The 22,470-nt window shown below is 46.3% G+C and overlaps 2 protein-coding genes across 4 annotated transcripts in view; one reads left to right on the top strand and one right to left on the bottom strand.

Annotated features, from left to right (window-relative positions):
* LOC135213323 (DENN domain-containing protein Crag-like) overlaps positions 1–22,470 on the top strand; it is a 248,453-nt gene that overhangs the window by 48,091 nt on the left and 177,892 nt on the right. The window lies entirely within an intron of this gene.
* The window catches only part of LOC135213068 (C-myc promoter-binding protein-like), a 101,170-nt gene continuing 85,794 nt past the window's right edge, over positions 7,095–22,470 (bottom strand). For 2 of the 3 annotated variants that reach the window (XM_064246917.1, XM_064246918.1), the window contains 2 exons: positions 7,562–7,683; positions 7,096–7,211 (listed from right to left, as the gene is read on the bottom strand). In XM_064246917.1, the coding sequence (XP_064102987.1) occupies positions 7,610–7,683 (74 nt within the window). In that variant the 3' untranslated portion in view covers positions 7,096–7,211; positions 7,562–7,609. Of the gene's footprint in view, positions 7,212–7,561; positions 7,684–22,470 lie in introns of all 3 variants that reach the window. The other variant, XM_064246916.1, reaches the window with a different exon arrangement.

Raw genomic sequence — 22,470 nt, 5'->3', positions numbered from 1 at the left:
AGCGGCTGCTACGCTCCGAGCGCTTAAACGAAACAGGGCGTTCTGCGAGATCTTGGTCCTTACCAAGGGGAGAACGTCTGTAAGGCTCCGAGCGCCTAACAGAATCAGGGCGCTTGAGGCGTTCTTGACTTCTAGCAAGAGGAGACCGATCAGGAGTAGGGAGTCTCGAGAACGAAGAGCGCCTACTAGGAGAACGAAGCAAACGAGGATCAAGGTGTCTTTCTCCAGGAGAACAGCTACTAAACGAATGACGCTTACCAGGAGCAGGGCTCCTACTAGACTCTTGATGTCTTTACAGGGGAGGAGCGAACTCCGTGCGATGAGCGCCTACCAGTCACGTTATCCGACGCCCGACTACAGTAGTCGGAAGGAGAAGTGCGCCTACTTTCAGAAGGGCATTCCCTAGGTTCTCTGAGAAGACGAGGAGAAGAAAGAAGAGACGGAGACGACGAACCAAGTCTTCTATGACCTGAGCGACTCTCTCTTCTTGCACGAACTCTAGAAGAAGGAGAAACAGAAGGGGCTGAGCGTCTACCCGAGCAGGAAATCCGATTTGAGGAAATATCTTCATAGTCCAAGGAGCGCCTATCCGTCGAATGGCGTCTCGACACCTCCGAGCGGGAGTGGTGTTCCTCTCGTGAAATGTTACGATGAGTAGAAGAATCCTCAAAAGAAGAAGGAGAACGCCGATTACAAGGAGAGCGCTCTTTCCGACGAAACGCGCCTCGCTCATCTTGATCGGGAGAGACAAATCCTTCCTTCTACGCGATCTCGATGCCAAGGAGTCCGCCAAGGCTGTGATCTGAGCTTGTAGGCCCGCTAGTACTCGAGAAGGAGAGTCCCCAGGATCTTCTTCCGAAGCAAGCTCAGCGCGAGGCGCGGGGAAGGAAGGAAGGGCGATCGGATCTCCTAGGCTTCTTTGCTTGCAAGGAAGCTACATCAGAAAAGTCTTCTGGGCTGGACGCTAACGTACTGAAGGGAGCCTCCGCAGCCCTCTTCAACGGGCGTGACGCCTCCTTAGAGCTCCACCCACGCTTCGGCGAAGGAGAAGAGGATGACGAAAAACACTGGCGAAGAATATTCTTCTTCTTACGATCCAAGGCAGCCTGGGAGCGAACTTCAGGATCTGCCGAGGGACGCCTGACCGGTGGGGGCTCTCCCTAGCCCTCCTGCGGCTTTCGACTTCCTCCTCCACTGGAACTGGGAGTCTGGAAGAGGTCTAGGCCTGGAGGCACTAAGGAGCCGGTCAGACGCACCCTCCACATCACTGGGTACACTGCACTTATCATCACTGACACTCTTACCTTGCTCAGTACGAAGATTCTTGTCTTCCTTAGAACACAAGGAAGCTTTTGAGGCCGCCGCCTCCGAAGACGAATCTACGGCTTCGGTGCGGGGAGCAGGAGCTGAGACCTGGGAGGAAGGTTCTAAAACTACATTAATGTTAGTTTCATTCTCACTCATTCTCGACCTGCTCGAGCTCCTTGAAGAAGCTTTACGTACCCTATCCCTTTCAAGTTTCCTAATATAAGAAGAAAGAGCCTTATATTCATCTTCGTTCAAAACCTCACACTCTTGACACGGGTTACTAAACGAACATTCATTCCCCCTACATTTAACACAGAAAGTGTGAGGGTCCACCGCAGCTTTCGGTAACCTCACCTTACATCCATCGGTCACACATACTCTAAACAAAACCGGAGTTTTGGAAACAGAATCAAAATCAGACATTCTACAGGAAAATCCAGCGCAAAGTCAATAACGGTCCACAATCAGCGTATGCCAAGCCAACATAGAGCGAATACGTCACCAAAATGTTCAAATCAATCCCCAGGCAAGCGAGAAATGAAGAATATATCGGAAGAAACGACAACAGTTGTTATCGCTTCAGCGACAGAAAAAAATCTGGCTGGAGAGATAGATTGGTTCATACGCCCGCCACCCAGCGGCGGGTAAGGTAGACCACCTGACCTACCTGTCGCGTGTGCCGCGAGATTTGAAATTCTGTCGGAACGTCGGAGACTATAGCTAAGTATATATCTGGCAGGGAAGTTCATGTACAAAAACTCCGGGTCACATTACAGACTTTTTATGTCAACTGCACTAAATCTCATATTCCCCTGGTTGTTTAAGGCTTACATGCAGTTCCATCCAGACTTAATATGTCTTATTAACTTTTTTATCCTCCATAAAATTACCAGTAAATTGAATCATACTGGAAATTTCCCTCTTATTGTTTCAAAGTTATAGGAGAATAATGCAGGTTCACTATGCACAAAGCTTTGAAGGAATTCTCTCAAATAAGTTGCAATGTCAAACTAATCTTCCATATGACCACACAACACCAAATTGTCTAAATTACATTAAATTAATTACATTAATTACATATACTATCAATAAAAAATAAAAAGATTCTTCACTTGTCTGCAGTCATATTTGAATACTATGACATGTGTCTCTTTATGTCTCTCACAATACCTGCTTGAATATTTATGATAGAAAAATACATTTTTTAACCTTTTGACTAGCCTACTATGTACTACAATAAATTTAATCACCCAGATAGTAGAACCTGACACATAAAGAGGATTGTTGCCCTCAAAAAAAAAAATAATATAAAATAAAAAAAATAAATAAATTGCATAAAATACAGGTACATATTGTAGTTCTACTTTATTCAAATTTGCTTAAACAAAAGAGTTTACATGAAAACCACTGAGAACTATGTTTGCAAAGTAAATCCAGTTTCCTGATTCATGACATTTTTAACAATGTATAAAACTGTATGGAAAATTAAATCATCCACTATCAAACCACAAGCTTGGTGAACAATCAAAAGTAAACCTATTCCATTTAGCAGCTATTTATATGTGGACTCTCTAAAGGATGAACCTTTACGGGTTACTCATACAAGCATGTGGCTAACTTAAGCTAACAACAACGACAGTGGGTCTTAATTACATAAAGTAAGCTATACAAAAGGTTTTTGTGAAGTCCCTTTGGCCTTTACTGCATTGCTCCTGCCTTCTACTTTTCCTCTGAGCAATATTTCTTTCCCTTTCCTAGCCAATAAAAAAAAATATCTTCTTGGACCAGCCCTGGAAGGCTAGAAACGTGACTCAGTGGTCTGATTTGACTACTAAATAATTCTCAGACTTGGTATATCTCATAACTCATATCATAAAACGGCACTGTCGAGTTATAGTATTTCATCTTGATTAATTTGCTTTCCTAACCAGTGTAATCATTTCATCTTGATTAATTTGCCTTCCTAACCAGTATAACTTTTATCAAACATATAAGTGATTTCAAATTACTATTTTTTTAAATCACCGTACACAAAATAAGCACATCCAGTGATTTGAGATCTACTCTTTGTGAATAGAGCAACCTTCTGGGATCATATCATACAGGTTACTACCTCAAGTTTATATCCAACAATAATGGGCAGTAATTATTCTATTCTCAAAAACTTAGGAATAACAATACAGTCTTATATATCTATCTGACTGTGCAAATCTTTATAATAAAGGTAAATATAGTGAGATAAAAAGAGGAATAGATAAAAATAGTCCCCGGATCATAATGTATATCAACTATTTTCCTTTCATGCAACAGCAAAACCCACACATAAACCCTTCCCAGTACAGGACACAGTGACTACCTTTTACCCTTAAATGATTAAACATTCCATGTATAAACTTCAAATAAACATTCCTTGTACTACTTGAAATAGTGATAAAATCAAGACTGTCTAAGATCACACATCTACAAAATTATATTATTCACCCTTACCATTTTTCACAACTAAGTCATGACAGGCTACTGCAGATCACTTTTTTCAAAATCATTCTTGTGTCTGCTGGGGTACTGATGACATCCAACAGCGAACAAAATATTATCTTTCTTTTCTTGCATAAATCAAAGCTGACACACTACAACTCTTACCATGTGTGGAGAGGCCACTTAGAATAACTACGCCATAGTAGTACATAGAAACAATCTAAGGACCAAGGCCGTTAGGTAAATTTAAAAAATACAACTCCAAAATCAAAATTGCATGTACATACTGTATACTCTACAAGGCCTTACAATTGTACAATACATACAGTAAGCAACCACTAAAATAACCTTATTTCTACAATAACAGTCAACATGGACATGAACAATGTTTCCAAAGGAGTAGTATATCAAGACATCTACATATGAATTTTACCTAAGAAAAAACCTTTACAACTTCCAGAAGAATTCTTGACAAGTAAATAATAAAAAGCAAAACTTTAATAACTGATAATGGAATGAGCATGCCATAATTCTGCGCATGCACAGGCATTGTTAAAAATAATTGTAAACAAAATACAAAAATTAGGATTAACAGATACGTAAAATGAATAAAGAAAATCAGCAACAAGATCTAGCAGCAGAGTGCTAACGCTTTCCTTTCTAGCAAAAGCTGATGGGTAAAACTGGTGTACATAAATGTGCATTGTACAAACATGTCAGCCACCCAGGGTGGTGTACTCACACACGTACACAGTAGCATTGATCTTCAGGGTTTAGTAAAGAGATAATATAGGATAGGAAAACATAACAAGAGTTCCTTCAGGAGTAAAACAGGAGGAAAAAAAAAAATACTCTAGTTAAAAATCCCTCCTTAATTTACAGGGGAGGAAAACTAATCTCTATATAACTTGATTGTACCTGACATATGTACAACTCATTCGCGACATCTCATTTTGACAATAGCTCTGTAAACCTGTTCTGGATTTTTGAGGATCAAGTCCCTATTGCCCTTCTTAGTTCAAGTTTATTTCTCAACAACTAAATGGCAAAACTTCAACCTATATATTACAAAACTCACTAGATATACAAAGTTACTTGTTTTCCTATATTGATTACTGTTCTACTGAATGGAAAAAGGCAAACTGCATATCCATATGAGATCTGCAGTTGAAATGACATTACATTTGATACCTCAAAAAGAAAATGAAATTCTTTTATTATGACAGCAAGAAAAAATTGTCTGATATAAAACACTATTTCATAACACCAATACTTTTTCAGCCCAACTTGAGTCAGACCATTACAACAGATATACATTCAGTAAAAGATCCTGCCATTATTAACCTGTGGTGAACGAGATGGTGAAGTCCTTTGAAGGAGAGTACTTTTATTTCTTACTACCGGCTCATTAAATTATAACTCAATGAGCACAGCCAGATTGAGAGGGCTATTCATGGATTAGGTAGCAGTGATTCAAAATACAATAAACTAATTAGTACTGTATAAGTAAATTGTGGATATAGCTGAATTATAAAATGAAATGTGACTCTATAGGGTATGGAATAAGTCCATCTGCACTTCTGTAGCATGGCTTCTTAACATTGTAATTTGAACAGATATCCTTAAGAAATACCATAGCAAAAAAGCACCATCACCTCATGAACACTGAACTTTGATTTAAAGAAATCTTCCTCAAGAACAAATGCATTGTAATCATCTTTGAAATACTGTGATGAACAGCAACAGTTGCAATAAGACAAAACAAAGCCAGTAAGCTCTGTTATGTTCATGTAATCTTAAGGGGGGTTCTAACTTGGCATAACAGGGAATCTTATATTTTTATAGGATGCCTGACAATAAAGAAATTGCCTTGTGTTAATATTTTTTGTGCTTTTTTACAAATCATTCTTCCTCACCCAGTTCCCTCTCTTTCTCATTCTTTATTAATATTATGTTATTCGCACATGCCCAATATCCTTGGTAAATCTTACATCCTTGTACCTTATTAAGAAAGAAGAGATTTACCTGGGTAACTGTTATATAACACATGGGAGAAAGGGAGGAAGAAGTTCAATATTCGAACTATTATTTGGATGCAAATCTATTTCATTAATGATCAAGCTTGCAAAACAAGAAAGGCTACATCTTCCTTGAACTAATATTCAGATATGATCTTCATAAGGAAGAACTTGACATGTTATCTTTTAATTTTTTTGCATTTCCTATATTTTAGTTCCACTGTTTGTGATAATTCCTACATGTAGTTGGGCAATTATAATGTTTCTCATTTGCTTAGTTTTACGAAAATGTGAAACGGAAAGTAACCGAACACTGGGAAACATGTTTTATTGTAATGTGGTAATTTTCTTTAATAATTTAATGTAATGGTAAATATAATTATTACTTACTTGGGTAAGAGTTAAGCCTTGTGTTTTAAAACCCCAAATTGCTCCTACCCACTGCTATGGTGGTTTTAACCTTTGTGCTATAAAATTTGCTGTTTGCTGAAAAATTACCACATGCTTCGAGTAGAAGGATTTTGTAGCCAAACCTACATGTGGATTCATGAGTCATATTCACAAATTTGTATCACCACTATTTGTATCACCACTAACAATGTAGTAAATGATCTGCTCATTTTGTGGGGTGAAAAACAAATGGAATATTATGAAACTTTGATTTGTATCTTTAAAATATATTTCTATGCAACTACAATGTTAGTATTCAAAACACATGTAAGCAAAACTGTCATCTTGTAAGCATTCTCTTAACTGACAGGTTACATCTCTAAATCCTATACGTACTACTAAACTCCGCATGTAGAAATTACTACTATAAGTAAACGAATCCATCTAAAATTGTTACATCATTAGATACAAAATTAATACTATATCACTAGGGATTCGAAATATAGGAAGTCTATATATAGGAAAACGGCACAAACAATATATCTTTGTAAACACTGGGCACAATAAAGCTCTGAGAAGGGACAGATAAGGAAGGGGGACAAGTAGAATCATATTATTAATGGGCCAGAGGAGGGAGTCCACAAAAGGAGCTCACCTGCAAGGGCTACTGGTAACGTGCTGATGAAGAATTAAGACACTTATGCATATTTTAACTATTACGTGAATCAATAAAGCATGTTAATAAGCTTTTTATCTCTGGGCATAGCTGTCATAATGAGCGTGTACAAGTGTGTTAATACAACCAATCATAAAGAAAATACTATTTATAGACAGTTGAGGAGATCTCTCCTCTGAGCTACTGGCAATGACAAGATTATCTTGACTGTGAAAAGTCTCACAAAATTTCATACACGTCATCCACCTTACCTTAAATACTCCGGAACTACCTTCTCCTGTGCTATGGGCGTTTGAACTTCTGGGGATGTGCGCACTGCTGTTGCTTCACTCATTTTGTCATATCTGGATGAGTAACAGATATACCATGTTAGTATAGGTTAAGGAATATGGTTCAAGTGTTGGAACACTTTCCAGTGCTATGGACATACAAAAACCAGGACACAGGACCTGGTCCAGTGGCACCTCAATTCAACACACTTAAACTTATTGGATCTCAGTTTAGTGGATCCATCCAAGTAGGGTAAAAAATAAAAATACGTTATCACAGGAATAATCCACTTGATTTATCGAATGGTAAAACAAATACACTTCCTTTCTTGCTTTTGAAGAAAGTAGTACACTTACAATGTATGCCCAAATTTCCATGATTTAGCCACACCACATCAGCAGATATAATTCAAGAAAACACTCACTGATCAAGGGTTGGTGAAAGAGCATCAGCAAGGGTCTGATGGTCGCTGCTATTTTCTAGATGCAGCATCGAACACAGAATTGTTTAGGGCACTTGACATGAGAAGACCAGCGCTGCTGCTGACTGCAATGAAAATAACATACCAAAATATATCAATGCAAAGAATGATGCTGAAGAATGGTATCTTACAGTTACACATCATTTATTTCTTGAATGGTATCTAATTTAAGTCATTTTTAGTATTATTTAGGCTGAAACAAAATGACCATGCTACCTTAAACAAAACTGCTAAAGATAAGCTTTATCATTTGCAGTAGACCTTCAGTAATATTTTCTGAAAAGTACTTAAGAAAACCCAAAATATTATCATTCATGGTCATGCTTCGTTTAAACAATTTACAAAAAGAAGCATAAAGTTCATTTATCTATTTATAATAATTTATCTATTTATAATAAGAAGCATAAAGTTCAATAACTATAGAATCTTTAATCAAATACTTCAGTTAAGAACTCCTCTAAAATGACAATTTGTCCAAAATTGCATTTTTCCTAACTATACAAACCTGAGGTCCTTTTACAATAGGAAGGTACTAGCGGCAGCTGGATAGGTCGTAAGCTTTCGAACAAGGGGTTCGGTAGTTAACTGCTTGTCCGACAGGCGCGCGCGCGCGACTGGGAGGTAAACAAATCACTTTTGCTTTTGGCCCAAGCAAAAACTGCAGAGTGAGGGGTGGCATGAGGTGGGGCTATGTGTAAAAGGACCTCAGGTTTGTATAGTTAGGAAAAATGCAATTTTGGACAAATTGTCATTTGTTCCGACACGGCATACAAACCTTCGGTCCTTTTACAATAGGAAGACTCACTTCTTGGTGGGTGGAATCTGAGTCTTTTGTGAACAGACTGGTGTTCGCCCAACCTTGGAAGCCTCCCTGGTCGTAAGAGCGAGGGAGGGATCCAAGCCTCTGTCCGATTGATCGGGGTGTGCACCGCAGGATCAATGGTCAGACCTCTGGACCGAGTACTAAGAGAGAGGCAAGCGTATCTCTTCGTACCAGCAATGTAAGAACTTGTTCCTGTACAGGAGCAAAGATAAAGTCATGGTTTTGACTCTTGTAGGCATCCACTTCCCCCCCTTGTAGAAGGAAGTGGTGGATATTCTGCTCCTATCCCTAGTGAAAGGGATAGGATGGGGCTCTGTCATTTAGCTCACCGGCATCTCGTCCTTATCCAGCAGGGTAATGACCGTATCCCTCTACCACAGGTGAGGGGAGGGGTAGAAAAAGATAGAAAGAGAAGCCAGTCACTTTCTCATTCACTATCTATTCATACAGTCACACCAGGACTCGATGCTGTTCAGCCTGCTAGGGTCTGGGTTAGCTAGACGACGTGTTGAGCAGCCACCACGGGTCCTAAGGAAACCGATCCAAGGACCTATGGGCAATATCCAAGAGGTATAAGGAAGGTGCCGGTGGTCTGGTTGTACCAGACCCCTGCCTTCCATACCTGCGCCACGGAGAAGTTCTTACGAAACGCCAACGAGGGGCCAATACTTCTGACTTCGTGAGCTCTCGGACGGGACGTACGGATGTCGTCACTACCATCAGCCTCATACGCCCTCCTGAAGACCTCACGCAGCCAGGACGAAAAGAGTGTTCTTGATACTTCTTTCTTGGTGACCCCGTTGCTAACGAAGAGGCGTCGACACTCAGGCCGAGGTGTCGAGTTCTCTTCAGATAGCGCCGTAGCGTCCTCCCAGGACAAAGCAGCATCTCATCCACATCATTATCTGCATGAAGTTCCCGTACTCTCTTCGCCGATGCCAGGTCCAGCAAGAAGAGGGTCTTGTTGAGTTCCCTGGGTTGGCAAGACCTTTGGAGGCTGCTCTTAAGCAAGGAGATCTCGAACGAGTTCGAGATGTCCAATCCCGTCAGTTTCAGGACGAGCGTCAAGGCGGCTCTGTATCCTTTGACTGTGGGAACTTAAAGGAGCTTCCTCGGCGAAGAAAAAACGAGGAAAACCGCTACCTGCTGAAGAGTGGGCTCTGAGAGGAGATAGGCCCCGTCTACGACACCAAAAACACAGAAGACGGCCGACTTTCCCCTGGTACACAGCTGCAGAGGACTGACGGACGTTTCCAGCCATCTCTGTTGCTGCGCTACGAAAAAAGCTTCTCGTTCGCAAGAGATGGTGGATAATAGCCAGCCGTGAAGACGTAGGGACTGGACTGCTCGGTGGTACCGCTCGACGTGTGGCTGGCGGGCGAGAAGGTTGTGTCAATGGGGAATTTCTCTCGGTTCTCTTGCGAGAAGAGCCAGCAGGTCCGGATACCAAATGGCCTGTGGCCATTTGGGAGCCATCAGGATCATCCTGAGATTCGGGATGACAGTGCTCGACTGATCACCTTGCGAATCAGGCTGAACGGGGGAAAGGCATAGGCGAAGAGGTTGTCCCCACGGGTGTTGAAGAGCGTCCTCTGCAGCTGCCCATGGATCCGGCACGGCCGAGAAGAACACCTGGAGCTTCCTGTTGTGCCGGATGGCGAACAGATCCTCGACTGGTCGCCGCCACAGGTCGAAGAGCCTTTCCGCCACGTCCTGGTGTAGAGACCATTCGGTCCCCACTATCCACCTGATCCCGACGGCTGAGCGTGTCTGCTACTACATTCCTTCCCTGGAATGTAGCGTGCCGACAGCTCTATTGAGTGCGCCTCGGCCCACTCGTGCACCTGCCGAGTCAACTGATACAACGGGAGAGACACTAGGCCCCCCCTGTTTGTTGACGTAAGCCACCACCGTGGTGTTGACGTACATCAACACCACTGAGTGTCCCATCAAGCGGTCCTGGAACTCTTGGAGAGCGAGGAACGCTGCCTTGAGTTTCAGTACATTGATGTGAAGGTGCTTGTCGTTCTCGTACCACACTCCTGAAGTCCGCAACTCTTCCAGGTGTGCGCCCCATAAGGGGTTCCTGTCGTCCAGTCCCCCGGCTAGGTCCTGCCTCACCTCCTTTCCCGTGTCCGTGACAATGGAAAAGCTTGGGGGGGATCCGTTCTTCCTGTGACCAACTCTCCTTCAGTCTCCCTGAAGAGACCGCAGGTGAGACGCCCGTTAGGGACTGGCTTTCCCGAGTGACGACAGGTGTCCGATCACGACTTGCCATCGCTGAGCTACCTGTTCCGCCGCAAGACAGGAACTTGGTTGGCTGCCTCCCTGAATCTGCTGATCCGCGAGTCTGCGGGGAAGACTCGCCCTGCTACCGTGTCGATCCGCATACCCAGGTACTTCATCCTCTGCTTGTGCTCGAGATCGGACTTTTCGAAGTTCAGAACGATCCCCAGATCGCGACAGAACTCGAGCAGTCGATCCCTGTCCTGTAGCAACTGCGAGCGGTAGCTCGCCAGGACTAACCAATCGTCGAGATACCCCATCAGACGTATCCCGTGCGAATGGGCCCAAGCAGACACCAGAGTGAACACTTCGCGTGAACACATGTGGGGCGGTTGAGAGAGACCAGAGGCTAACGTGGCCTGAGCTGGTACACCGTCCCGTCGAGGATGAAGCGGAGGTACTTTCTGGAGGACTGATGAATGGGTATTTGTAGATACGCATCCTTCAAGTCCACTGAAAGCATGTAATCGTTCTCCCTGATAGAGTCGAGCACTGCGCGTGCCGTCTCCATCGTGAACCGGGTCTGGCGAACCAACCGGTTCAGGGGAGAGAGATCTATCACCGGGCGCCAGCCTCTCGTAGACTTTTCCACCAGGAAGAGTCGGCTGTAAAAGCCCGGTGACTGATCCGTGCCGATTTCTACAGCTCTCTTGCTCAGCATGGTCTTGATCTCCTGTCTCAATGCTACGTCCTTCGATGCCCTGGAACGTACGCCTGCTGTTGGACCGGGTTGGGGAGGTGAGGGGTGACCGAGATTCGAAGTTAATAGATCTCCCTCCCGAAGGACATCTACAATCCAGGTCTCGGCGCCGTGGCGCTGCCAAGTTGCCCAATGGCTGGCCAGGCACCCCCCCACTTCCGGCAGCAGGTGAGGGGGAACGCCGTCCTTCCACTGTGAACGTCGTCTGGGTGGGGCTAATCGACACCTGACAGGAGAGAGCCGATACCGCTCCGACTCATTCCAGTCCTCGTCGAGGTCGAAACCTCAGGAGGACCGAAGGGGTATTTAAATACGGTGTCCGAAGACACGTAGCAACGCCTCTGTCGCAGTAGAGGAGGTGAAGTAGCTTGTTCGACCGTCCAGAACTGAGAGAGCCTTCTTGTCCGGAGACGAGAGACTACCTGGTTCAACCCAGTCGGCAAGCTCCGATCGCGGCAGACCCACCGTCGATTTGGGTTCCCTCTCGGGCCCCAAAACGACTCGAGCTGAGACGTGGCTCTGCTGGTGGGAGCGGCGATCCTTCCCCGAGATCATTGTGCTGACGAATCAGCGCCGTAACCTCGACAAAGTCCCTCTGGATCTCGGAAGTCACAGCATCTTGCAGAGTGGGACCGTTAAGCCCTTCGAACAAGAGCATATTCCGAGAACCTTCCTCCTAAGAAGGGGGAACAGCGACAGCCCTCTCGGTCTTCCTCATCCACTTGCGCATACGTCCTGGCCGGTCCCAGAACCGTGCCTGGCACGTAGGGCGTTGTGGTGGGATCATGAGGGGCGCACCCCTCACGATCACTCCTCAATACCTCGCCCCTCCCGGTGTAACCCGAGGAGGTTGAAGGTACGGGAGAGGCAGACCTGACGCTCCCTCATTGCTCGCTGGCAGCACCAGCAGGCTTTGAGGGCTTGCAGGCGAATCGTCAACCCGCGGTGGCGATCGAGCTGCAGGCCTGGTCGAACCGTCTCCTGTGGAGAACGGCTGGACTGAGCACAGCGGCCCCGATCTCGAGTATCAGAAGAGCTGGTGCTGGTTGCCGTACCCGGTCGCTTTCTGTGAGAGCGACGGTCAGGCGACCTGCAGGCTCCACTGTCACAGTGAGACCGGTGCTTGTCCTCACGGCACGTCACGTCGCTGGTTCCAGCCGTGGCTGGCACCGGCGAACGGGAGGACCTCTTCCCAGCCTCAGCCCGTGGTCGGTCGTGGACCGTCACGTCCCCCGGGTAGCCAGCTGTTCGCCGCGAGAGTGAGAGCTGGTCTGGTGAGAGTCGCATAAGCGGCTGTCACCAGTCGCCACCCCGTGCCGTGAACCTGACGCTGAGCGGACTCAGAGGTCTGGTTCCTGGCTGCACGGTCGCTGTAGGCGGACCGTACACTCGGTACCTCCCGCGAACGAGAGGCCGAGACGGACCCTGATGCAGTGGCAGAACCACTGACACCAGGCGCGAGGAAGTACGGTGTTAGCCGGTACCCCTCTGGTCCCCGTAGTAGTCGTCTTCCTTGCGGAAGAAGAGACGGGCCCCGCTCCCGAAGGAGCAGGAGGACCAGCGGAAGGAACCCTCCCGTCCCACCGAGGTGAGACGGGTCCCGAGAAGCTCCCGAGGGAGACTTCTTAGGAGGGAGGAGGCAACCTTCTTCTTCCTCGGCTGTGAAGCCTTAGAAGTCGAAGGGGAAGAGGCGGCAGCCGACGACGATGAAGAAGATGAAGACGACGACGACGACACCTTCCTCCTCTTCTTCGTCAGCTTCCTCAGGACAGACGTAAGATCTGCTATCCAGGGCGGAGCCGGGGCTGCTGTAGCCGAAGCCACAGGGCCCGGACGCACCTGTACAGACAGACCAAAGTCTGGGGTAGTACCACCACGAACAGGGACGACATCAGCAGGTATGGGCATCTCAGGAACAGCAGGCACAGCTAGCACAGCATCGGTAGGGACAGCCAGCGCAGCAACGGCAGGGACAGCCAGCGCAGCAACGACAGGGACAGCCAGCGCAGCAACTGCATGGACAGTCAGCCCAGAATCGGCAGGTACGGCAGGCAGCACCGGAAACACAGGAAGTGGAGCAGCAGCCAGCAACATCCTGGTACTGGCGGCAGGTCCAGGGGCGAGCTCTAGGGCAGCGGAAGTGTGGTCGCTGCAGCGCGGCAACCACGAGCGGCGGCGGCACGCCCCCCTCTCGGTACGGCGAACGGCACTTCACAGCGGCTGTAGGCAAGACTGTTACCCACGTGAGGCGAGTACACCAGGTGAGGAGGGACGTCGTCACCTGGTTGCGTGGTCACCACTCCATGGGTGACCGCAGTAGGCCCAGACATAGAACCGCAGCCCCTGGACACTAGCACGCCCTGCCAATGGAAGGACGCCCATACCTCACCAAGGTCCACCCTCGTGGCAGTAGCACCTGCGGAAATAACAGTAGTAGCGATTAGTGGGGGGGAAGTCCCCTCGCGCGGGGGGGTGAGCCCTCTCCGAACGAGTGGAAGACCCCTAATTACAATTGTACATCGGGCACCGAGCGCCCTCCCGCGCTCGACGGATTCGGGCGAGGAGAAGAACGCCGATAACCTCCCCCCCCCCAACCCCCCAAGGGGAAGGGCCATCTGTGGGAGCTGAGCGGGGGGGGGGGGGGTTCTCGTTCCCCACCCCCGCACAGTACCCATGTACCCAACAACAATATAAGAGCCCGAGAGCAATCGTGCCATCGGCCCGAATGCAAGGGCATAAGGATCAATTCCCTGACTGAGCGGAACTTGAACCAAATAAATATTGATGCAATCAATAATAAGGAATAAAAAGAAAATGCATCTTGCATACGATTCACTTCACAATGAATAAGGGCTCGGATCGAGCGCATTTGCGCCCTAGGTACCGAGCGCAAGGGTGAAAGGATCAATTCCTTACCTTTATGGATCAAGGTTTCTGGAAACCTTGATCCATAAAGAATTGATGCAATCAAAAAATATATGAAAATGAAAAGACTACTGCGCTTGCGATTTCACTTCATACAAATAAAAAGGGGAAGGATCAATTCCCGGGAATAGCGGAAACATTGATCCCAGTAAACAACCAATGCAATCTCAATAAAAAATGAAAATGAAAAGAACTGCACTTGCGATTTCACTTCATTCAAAATAAAAAGGGGGAAGGATCAATTTCCGGGTAAGCTCGGAAACTGAATCCAAAATGAGTATTGCTACAATCAAAATAATTATATGAAAATGAAAAAGAATACTGTACTTGCGATTCCACTTCCATACTAATAAGTTTCCGTGCCGAGCGCATTCGTTCGGCAACGGGCATACAGGTCAAAAAAATATAAATGAAAAGAGCACTTACTTACGATTTTCATCTACACATTTCCAACCCAATCTACGCTCGGAGCGAGTGCTCCCGCCCTCGGCACCGAGCATACACAATACAGAGGGCTCATTTCTGGGAAAATGAATTCCCGCACTTACGCCCTTCAGTCCCGGCACTCGGGTAATCGGAGGGCGTGGTGACACCAAGATCCTTTAATTCACAATTGAATTCAATGAAATGATTGTACTTACAATTCAATTTCACTAGATAATTAGAAAAAGAAAAACACAATCATGCGAAAGCAAACGACGATGAAGCGGGCAGAGAGCGATAATACACGTCCACACGCCAGCAGGCCGAAAGCAAAAGTGATTTGTTTACCTCCCAGTCGCGCGCGCGCGCCTGTCGGACAAGCAGTTAACTACCGAACCCCTTGTTCGAAAGCTTACGACCAATCCAGCTGCCGCTAGTACCTTCCTATTGTAAAAGGACCGAAGGTTTGTATGCCGTGTCGGAACAACTTATATTTATAAGCTCATGTTGATGTAAAAACTTACCACATAATTAAACCTCAAATTTACTGTAAAGCAGGCAGCTTACAGACTGTTAATATCCTTAGTGCAATGAACAAAGACAGCAAGAGCTAAAGAAATGCCAGCTACTTTAGCAGATGCATATTAACCCTTAAAGGCCGAAGCGGTATTTTAAAAATCGTCTCCCTTATGCCGGCAGCGTTCGCGAGTGAGCGCGAAAGCGGAAAAAATGTTTTTTTCAAAAAATCATAGCAAACTTAGTTTTCAAGATTAAGAGTTCATTTTTGGCTCCTTTTTTTGTCATTGCCTGAAGTTTAGTATGCAACCATCAGAAATGAAAAAAAATATCATTATCATATATAAATATTGGGATATATGACAGCGCAAAAAAAAATTTCATATATAATTGTATACAAATCGCGCTGTGAGCAAAACAGTTAAAGCTAACGAGTTAATTTTTCTTTTGTTGTATTGTACACTAAATTGCAATCATTTTGGTATATAACACATTGTAAAATGATCATGGCAACACAGAGAAAATATTATCACAAAATGATGCATGAATTCGTAACGCGCGGACATAAACAATAGATGTTTTCAAAAATTCACCAAAAATCGAAATATTGTGCTAGAGACTTCCCGTTTGTTGCAAAAGGAAGGTAATTGATTGAATATTACTAAACTGTAAATGTTGTGTCTTACAATTGCAGTTTTCTACCATTTCGGTCGAGTTAAAGTTGACCGAAGGATGAATTTTTTCTATTTATTGTTATTTATATGAAAATATTTCAAAACTGATAAAAGCTACAACCATGGGTTGTTTTAAGTTGTATTCTACATGAAATTGCATACATTTTCATATATAAAACTTTATGTAACAGCTAATTGAAAATGGTGTAAACATTACAACAATCGGACGAAAAAATTTATGATTTCTTCGGAGGAGTTACCGCTCAGACGTAAGGAAAAATGATATTGTTAAACTACAATAAAGTTTTGTACATACTTACCTGGCAGATATATACGTCTAATGGCCCACCCAGCCTCCCCTCAGGAGACAGGTGAAAGAGAAAAAATCTGGCTGGAGAGATAGATTGGTTCATACGCCCGCCACCCAGCGGCGGGTAAGGTAGACCACCTGACCTACCTGTCGCGTGTGCCGCGAGATTTGAAATTCTGTCGGAACGTCGGAGACTATAGCTAAGTATATATCTGCCAGGTAAGTATGTACAAAACTTTATTGTAGTTTAACAATATCATTTTTGTACATGAACTTCCCTGCCAGATATATACTTAGCAGATTGGCACCCTTGGTGGAGGGTAAGAGACAGCTAAAGTAATAAGGAGAGATAAGAAACAACTGATGTTGTAGGATATAAATAACCTTGGTTCTTACCTGTTCAGGCAGAAGACTTCATTGATATTATCTCTGAGTCTGCGTTGCCTGGAGAGCTACAGCTAGGACGTGACCTGATGCTGAAAGACTCTCGGATCTACCACTGGGATATGTGATCCCTTTGTGTGGTAGAATCCAAGTCGGATCCTGTTAAAGGGAGTTCGTCCCTATCTTAACAGGTCCTAACCACTACTACTGCAAGGAGCCACACTCATCAGACCACCTAACCAAACTACTAAAGATTAGTATTACGACCTAAAGAGATGCCTTCATGCATCCTCTTTAAGGCAAACCAACAACAACAAATACAAGGGGGAAAAATTTATACTACTAAACAGGATGAGTTCCAGCTCCCTGCCCCAGCACTGAATCCGCAGATACGTACGGGTGCCCATAAGGCGAAGCATTTTCGTAAGTGATTCTCACATCACGTAAGTAGTGGTCGCGAACACTGACTGACATCTCCAGAATGTTGTCTCCATCAGATTTCGCACGGACATATTCTTGTTGAAAGCAAGAGAAGTTGCTATGGCTCTTACTTCGTGTGCTTTCACTTTAAGAAGCCTAAGATGTTCTTCTCTGCAGGATCCGTGTGCTTCTTTGATGAGGCTTCTCAAGAAGAAGGACAATGCGTTCTTCGACAATGGACGAGTAGGGTCTTTTACTGAACACCACAGGACCTCTCGGTTGGCTTTCAGTTGCTCTTTTCTTCTAAGGTAGTATTTCACCATTCTCACTGGGCAAAGAGTTCTCTCGGGTTCTTCTCCTACCAAAGAAGATAACCCACGAATCTCGAAGTTCTTGGGCCATGGACTTGATGGGTTCTCATTCTTTGCAAGAAAACCAGGAAGGAAAGAGCAAAGATGAGAGAGTCCTCCTTAAAACCCACATTACCATCAATCGCCTGAAGCTCACTCACTCTTCTGGCGGAAGCTAGAGCCATCAAAAACAGAGTCTTCCTGGTAAGGTCTCTGAATGAGGCTGAATTAGGGGGTTCAAACCTAGAGGACCCAAGGAATTGAAGGACTACATCCAAATTCCAGCTAGGTGTCTTAGGATACTGCATTTTCGTTGTATTAAACGACTAATAAGGTCCTGTAGGTCCTTATCTTCCGATAAGTTGAGGCCCCTGTGCCTGAAGACATTCGCCAAACATACTACGATAGCCTTTAATCGTCGAAACGACTAAGCCACATTCTTGTCTTAAGAATAAAAAGAAGTCTGCAATTTGATTCACAGAGGTACTGGAAGAGGAAACGTTATTCCTCTTGCACCATCTTCTGAAGACATCCCACTTCGATTGGTACACTCGTAATGTGGAAGACCTCCTCGCTCTAGCGATTGCCTTAGCAGCTGCTGACGAAAAGCCTTTCGCTCTGACCAGTTTCTGGACAGTCTGAAGCCAGTCAGACTGAGAGCGGGGAGGTTTTTGTGGTACCTGTCGAAGTGGGGCTGTCTGAGTAGATCGCTCCTTAGAGGAAGCGATCTTGGAAAAATCCACTAGCCATTCCAGCACCTCTGTGAACCAATCTTGTGCTGGCCAAAAGGGAGCTATCAAAGTCATCCTCGCGGAATCTGACTCCGCGAACTTTTTTAAAGTCAACCCCAGAATCTTGAAGGGGGGAAACGCGTATACATCGAGTCCTTTCCAATCGAGTAGGAGAGCGTCTATCCCTATTGCTCCTGGATCCGAGATGGGAGAGCAATACAGATCCAGTCTTTTGTTCTTTGCAGTTGCAAACAGGTCTAAGAGAGGCCTGCCCCACAACTTCCAAAGGCTCTGGCAAACATCTTGGTGCAGAGTCCACTCTGTGGGAAGGACCTGATCTTTCCTGCTGAGAGATCTGCCTTACATTCCTTTCTCCCTGTACGAATCTGGTGAGAAGTCTTATCCCCCTTTCTTCTGTCCACAGAAGAAGATCTCTTGCTGTTTCGTACAGAGAGAAGGAATGCGTCCCCCCTGTTTCCTGATGTATGCCAGAGCCGTGGTGTTGTCCGAGTTTATTTGCACAACTGCTCCTGTCACATCTGACTCGAACTCCTTCAGAGCAAGCCACACGGCTATTAGTTCTTTCCTGTTGATGTGCCAGGAAGACTGGTCCCCCATCCAGGTTCCTGACACCTCCTTGGTTCCCAGAGTCGCCCCCCAACCTGTTTCCGACGCATCGGAGAACAACACCAGGCTGGGTTTCTGGGATTGAAGAGGCAGTCCCTGCGAGAACTTGTCGGGTCCGCCCACCATGCTAACTCCTTCTTGATTTGAAGAGTAATTGACAGGGAGAACTTCAAATCCTGAGAAGGACGACTCCAATTCCGATGAAGAAAGAATTGGAGCGGTCTCAGGTGCAACCTTCCTAGGGAAACAAATTGCTCCAGTGAGGAGAGCGTCCCCAGCAGACTCATCCACTCCCTCACTGTGCATACTTCTTTCCCTAAGAAGGTTGTTACTTTTTCGAGTCCCCGGGCTATATCTCTCCGTGACGGAAAAGCCCGAAAACTCAGAGAGTTCATCTGGATCCCCAGATAAACGCACTCTTGAGCGGGAATCAGACTTGACTTCTGCAGATTGACCAGAAGTCCTAAGGAATAAGTCAAATCCAGGGTTTTCTTCAAGTCCTTCAGACAACGATCTCTGGAATTGGCCCTTATAAGCCAATCGTCGAGATAGAGCGAAATCCTCACCCCTTCCAGGTGAAGCCATTGTGCCACATTCCTCATGATGGCCGTAAAGACTTGGGGGGCCGTGGAGAGGCCAAAACACAGGGCCCTGAATTGGAAGATTCTTCCCCCCCACCCCCATCATGAATCTTAGAAACTTCCTCGAGGAAGGATGGATTGGTACGTGGTAAGTAAGCGTCCTGTAAGTCCAAGGGACACATCCAGTCCCCTGGACGGAGTGCTGCTAACACCGAGGCAGTGGTCTCCATCGTGAACTTCTTCTTTTCGACGAAGAAGTTCAGGGCGCTTACATCCAACACCGGTCTCCATCCCCCTGAGGATTTCGGAACTAGGAACAGGCGGTTGTAAAAAGCCTGCCGAAAGATGATCTGCCACTAGTTCGATCGCCTCCTTTTCCAGCATCTGATCTACCGCTAGTCGGAGGGCTTGATTCATGATGGGGTCCCTGTATGGTCGTCAACTCCCTCGGGGTATTCGTCAAGGGAGGCCTCGAAGAGAACGGGATTAGATAGCCCTTCCTCAAAATTGACAGGGTCCAGGCATCTGCGTCTTTCTGGGCCCAGACTTCTGCAAACTGTAAAAGCCTGGCGCCTACAGTTGTCTGAAGGACTTGAGTCTTACTTGGGAGGTTGATTGACTTCGTAAAAGTCCTCCCTCTTCTGTTTGGTTTCCGACCTCTGAACGAAGAGGATCTAGAGGTAGATGCCCCTCGAAAGGGTTCCTGAGAGGTCGGCTTAGCCTTCTTTGTCTTAGTCTGGAAGGTAGGGCGCGGCTTCCTTGCAGACTGTGCTAGAAGGTCCTGCGTAGCTTTGGCAGAGAGAGCCTTCGAAATGTCTTGAACCAGGTGTTTAGGAAACAGCTGTGTAGAGAGAGGGGCAAAAAGCAAAGACGATCTCTGAGCATGTGAGACCGACTTTGTTAAAAATGAGCAAAATACTGATCTTTTCTTCAAGACCCTGCTCCAAACAGTGAAGCTATTTCGCTGGCCCCATCTCTCACCGATTTATCCATACAGGATAAGACACAATTCAAATCCTCCGGAGAAAACGTGTCCGGTCCTTGAGTTTTCTTGGCTAGGACTCCGAGGGACCAATCGAGAAAGTTGAAAACTTCCAAGACTCTAAAAATGCCTTTTAGAATGTGATCCATTTCATTCATTGCCCACGTAGTTCTGGCCGAATTCAAAGCTGATCTTCTAGTGGCGTCTACTAGTGCCGAAAAATCTGCGTCAGCTGAAGACGGAAGGCCCAGTCCCAAGGGTTCTCCTGTCTCATACCAAAATCCTGTCCTTCCTGAAAGCTTCGACGGAGGAAGGCAAACATTGTTTTTCCCCGCTTCCTCTTTAGTACGCATCCATGAACCGAAACTCTTGAGCGCTTTCTTCATAGAAAGAGTCGGCTTCATTCTCACACACGAAGATCCTTTCGTTGCTTTCGCTGTGGAGAACAACGAGTGCGGAGAAGGAGGAGCAGTAGGGCTCAAAGACTCTCCGAACTCCTGAAGGAGAAGTTCTGTGAGCTTCTTGAGGAGGAGAACGGGGATGAGGATCCTTATGAGAATCCTTAGATGATTTCCTAGCTGGGGTACAGTGCGATGAAGGAGACAAACGTCTTGAATGAGGAGAAGATTCCAAAGTAGAAAGGCGTACAGGAGAACGACGAGTTGTAAAAAAAAGAAGGACGCTTATCCGAAAAATTCTTGTCTAAACTCGCATTCTCTAGAAAGACCACGTCTATCCCTAGGGAAACTACGAGAGGGAGAGCGCCTGCTAAGATCCTGTCGCCGATCGTGAGGAGAGCGGCTACTAGGCGCCGAGCGCCTATCTGTCACAGGGCGCTTAGTGGAATCCTGGCGCCTACCAAGCGGCGAAACGTTGCTAAAAATAGGGCGCCTTTCAGGAGCAGGGCGCTTTAGAGGCTCTTGATGCCTACGAAGCGGAGAGCGGCTGCTACGCTCCGAGCGCTTAAACGAAACAGGGCGTTCTGCGAGATCTTGGTCCTTACCAAGGGGAGAACGTCTGTAAGCTCCGAGCGCCTAACGAGAATCAGGGCGCTTGAGGCGTTCTTGACTTCTAGCAAGAGGAGACCGATCAGGAGTAGGGAGTCTCGAGAACGAAGAGCGCCTACTAGGAGAACGAAGCAAACGAGGATCAAGGTGTCTTTCTCCAGGAGAACAGCTACTAAACGAATGACGCTTACCAGGAGCAGGGCTCCTACTAGACTCTTGATGTCTTACAGGGGAGGAGCGAACTCCGTGCGATGAGCGCCTACCAGTCACGTTATCCGACGCCCGACTACAGTAGTCGGAAGGAGAAGTGCGCCTACTTTCAGAAGGGCATTCCCTAGGTTCTCTGAGAAGACGAGGAGAAGAAAGAAGAGACGGAGACGACGAACCAAGTCTTCTATGACCTGAGCGACTCTCTCTTCTTGCACGAACTCTAGAAGAAGGAGAAACAGAAGGGGCTGAGCGTCTACCCGAGGCAGGAATCCGATTTGAGGAAATATCTTCATAGTCCAAGAGCGCCTATCCGTCGAATGGCGTCTCGACACCTCCGAGCGGGAGTGGTGTTCCTCTCGTGAAATGTTACGATGAGTAGAAGAATCCTCAAAAGAAGGAGAACGCGATTACAAGGAGAGCGCTCTTCCGACGAAACGCGCCTCGATCTCTTGATCGGGAGAGACAAATCCTTCCTTCTACGCGATCTCGATGCCAAGGAGTCCGCCAAGGCTGTGATCTGAGCTTGTAGGCCCGCTAGTATCGAGAAGGAGAGTCCCCAGGATCTTCTTCCGAAGCAAGCTCAGCGCGAGGCGCGGGAGAAGGAGGGCGATCACCGGATCTCCTAGCTTCTTTGCTTGCAAGGAAGCTACATCAGAAAAGTCTTCTGGGCTGGACGCTAACGTACTGAAGGGAGCCTCCGCAGCCCTCTTCAACGGGCTGGACGCCTCCTTAGAGCTCCACCCACGCTTCGGCGAAGGAGAAGAGGATGACGAAAAACACTGGCGAAGAATATTCTTCTTCTTACGATCCAAGGCAGCCTGGGAGCGAACTTCAGGATCTGCCGAGGGACGCCTGACCGGTGGGGGCTCTCCCTAGCCCTCCTGCGGCTTTCGACTTTTCCTC

The sequence above is a fragment of the Macrobrachium nipponense genome, chromosome 42 (genome assembly GCF_015104395.2).
Source record: "Macrobrachium nipponense isolate FS-2020 chromosome 42, ASM1510439v2, whole genome shotgun sequence".
Taxonomy (NCBI): domain Eukaryota; kingdom Metazoa; phylum Arthropoda; class Malacostraca; order Decapoda; family Palaemonidae; genus Macrobrachium; species Macrobrachium nipponense.
Note: the sequence above shows the minus strand (reverse complement) of the source record. Positions and strands in the feature narration are given on the sequence as shown.